Below are 3,303 nucleotides of genomic sequence, written 5' to 3' on the forward strand. Positions count from 1 at the left end.
ATTTGATAAAGTTCAAGTCGACAACAGTGATGACAGTATAGGTATATGCTGCGAAGTAAAGATATTTGAACAAATTTGACATCGATGGGAATGGGAAGAGAATTATGTCCTCTGTTGTATTTATTAGTGTTACTGTTGTACACCAGTGTGAGATTGGTATCTGCTGACAAGAGGGAGATATTAACCGCAAATGGCTATGTTGGATTTCGAATAATTCGGGTCACTTCGTGTTTAACAGCAGGCTACGGAATTGCAGGACGTATTCGATATGACTAATGGTGTCGCAGTTTTTCGTTAACTCAACGATAATTGCACAGCAGCAAGAGATGTACAGGTTGCAACAGCCATACAAGAAAGCCTAATCATTAGACTAACTACCGCCGTGATTATAAATTACCGATAGGTTTGAATCTCTAGAAGTTTGCTCAGGGGTATGACTTGAGGATAGATTTGTGGTCGCTTGTGTGCGCATTTAGAGAAACTGCACAAGTGACATGGAATCTGACAGTGGAAACTCAATCTTATTGCTGTAGCTAGGTTTTTCACTGGGCGGTCACGGAGCAAATTGTAACATAATGGACATTATTTCCCGGGAAAAGCGGTGTCATTTACTCCTAGACCATCCCGCACAGAATCACGAACCCATTGACCAACATCAAAAACATATTTTCGGGTCCAGTCTTGCAAGAGTGTCTGATTCACAGTATCTATCGCGAAAAATAAGATAGTAACATTTATAAATACATTCTCAGCGAGTATATCTTAAGGCAAAGACATGAGAAAGTTACAGAGAGTTTAGGCAGACTGCTCAAGCTCATCAGGGGAGTAGTTGTTGGTGGACACACCAGCATAGTTAACTTTATCAAATCTCACAACTACGGGATATCTTACTCCTGGTGCCTGCAGTCAAGACAGTTAAAAAATATGAGATACTAGAGTACATTCGTTTCACAACCCTAATTCACATCAGAATGTTGCTACCTCACCCCGTCCACCCGACTCTACATTACGCCCCGCTCACTCACGCAAGGATCCCATAATTCTTCGGTAATCCCAGGCTGTGATGAACAGGCAATTGCAGAAAGTCCAGGCTGTGCAGCCGAGTGGGTTCGAGGCAGCAGATCACATCCGATCTTGCCACCAGTGCCATTCGGTGCATGTATAATGCAGCGGGCCATCAGGCAGCCTCAACTAAATTTAAAAAAAGAATTCTCAGACACCAGCAGTGTGAGACATGTATTCAGACGTAATGTTCCAGGCTGATTCAGACATGAGGCGGAAGACTCACCTGATCAACGGCGACAACCTTGCCTGTGTCGTTGAACCAGTATGACTCTCGCCTGAGAACCTTCACAATGCTGCCCCTCTTAGGTCCAATGACAGGCTGGGCCTCCTTCTTCGCAGGGGGGGCTGCGGCGGCTTCCTCCGCTCTCACAACCAACCTTGCAGAGTTGCGCCCCGATACCACCATGCTGAGGGGTCTGCACGGCACCTTGGTGGAGAACATGGAAGAGGTAGCCGCACCTGTGGCGGCCACAGCGTTGGACGCAACCCCCACAAAGCTGGACACAGCGGTCGACATGGCTACGGAGGTAGGCTGTGAAAAGCGAGATGAGCAGCAACACCTGCTGCTGCTGCTGCAGGATGCTGAAGGGGAAAGAGGTAGGGAAGGAGGGAGGCGCAGATGCTACGATGCAGCAACCGGTACACACACACACTCTCACTGTGCAAGTGCAATTGAGCAGGTGTTTGTTTAACTGAAGAGCGCGGGATTGCAGGGACCCGGAGCGTGGCGGACATAGGTGTCTTATCTCCCCATGCTTGAAGGCCCGCCTCCTCATTGGCCTCGCCCTGGATAACCCCATCCATCCTCTCTCGCCATGCATCCTCTCATTCTTCATCCATTCATATGTTCATTCATCCATTTCCCTGCCTCCCTGCCTGGCATCGAGCCAGCCACGAACTCATGTTGTTTGTTTTAGTGCCGGGCCTGTTGCACCAGACCATCTCTCTCTCTCTCTCTCTCTCTCTCTCTCTCTACCATTGAAGCTATTGATGGTTTACTTGATGAATTAGTGTATAAAATGTGTTCTAGGTGCATGAAATTATCATTAAACAATTTAATATATATCTCAGTAGTAAATGCTATTGATCCTATTACTCTCCAGTATTATCAATTGAAATATGCAATAAGCCATTTACATGAACATCCATCATAATCATAACAATAATTCAATATATATATATATATATATATATTTATCCACATCAAATTTTTGAGGTGTATGCACAAAATAAAGATATACTATGCAAAAGTTTCGAGGTAATATAGAATTTTTAATTTTTTTAGGAATGAATGTCAATTGTATAAAAAAAAGTAGAACACAGAACCTCGGAATGACAATTTTGGAGCATAATCAACGGCCTGGTTTTTACTATTATAAAATGTTGATTTATATAAAATAATTAAAAATATAATTTAGGTAAAAAGAACTGTTTATTATGGTAGATTGTAGGAAAATGTGGCATAATCACATAAGCATGTAAAAGGCCAAAAATATTCATCAATAGTGTGCACATAGAGTACCTTTAGCCCCAATGACGCATGAATAGATGTTTTTTTTCAATCTGTTTAGATATTACTAGTAAAAACAATATTAGCAAAACATGGTTGTATAAGAAGAATTGATATGTCGAAAGTCTATCACTGTGAAGAGTATATATATATATATATAAAAGTGTGTTTTAAGCCAGATAAATACAACAAACAATATCATGATTTTATTTATTTATTTATATATATTTTAAAACCATACGAAATAATAAGTTTAAAAAAGAGTTTAAATGACTAAAAATTTGAAGAGTTTTATACAAGACATGATATATCTTGTGGTGTGAAATAATGATTTGTATGAACTGTTTTGTTTTGTTTTGTTATTTTTTTGTGTTAAGCCTTGCTTTCTTAAAAACAGTCTGCTAATTTTCATCAGTAGTTGTCAAGATTGTTAATTATTTGGGTGTTAATTATATGAGGCTGTACCCAAAAAGATACTAGATATTATAAACAATTAAGTTCATGCACTAAAAAAAGTGCATAGTCACTTGCAAAAGTATCACTTGTACTTGAAGCAGTTGAATGGAATGACAATACAACTGTATCTTGTAGCCACATTTTAAGCCAGTGAAAATGGTACTTCTAGATAAACTATTCAAATACAAGGAGGAAGCTGCCCCCACATCCTCATCTAACTCAAAAGGTCTTTACCTTGATGGTGATAAATCAAATTCTTCCTTACATAGATT

The 3,303-nt window shown here is 40.1% G+C and overlaps 1 protein-coding gene across 1 annotated transcript; it reads right to left on the reverse strand.

Moving 5' to 3' along the window:
- Positions 1-708: 708 nt before the first annotated feature.
- On the reverse strand, positions 709-1,716 carry LOC112277048 (photosystem I reaction center subunit IV, chloroplastic). Its single transcript, XM_024509018.3, has 2 exons — positions 1,289-1,716; positions 709-900 (listed from the first exon to the last, which is right to left on the reverse strand). Exons 1-2 carry the CDS (start codon positions 1,580-1,582, stop codon positions 796-798), a joined length of 399 nt encoding a protein of 132 aa, XP_024364786.1. The 5' UTR covers positions 1,583-1,716; the 3' UTR covers positions 709-795.
- Between the last annotated feature and the right edge of the window lie 1,587 nt (positions 1,717-3,303).

The sequence above is a fragment of the Physcomitrium patens genome, chromosome 24 (genome assembly GCF_059467195.1).
Source record: "Physcomitrium patens ecotype Gransden chromosome 24, ASM5946719v1, whole genome shotgun sequence".
NCBI classification, from domain to species: domain Eukaryota; kingdom Viridiplantae; phylum Streptophyta; class Bryopsida; order Funariales; family Funariaceae; genus Physcomitrium; species Physcomitrium patens.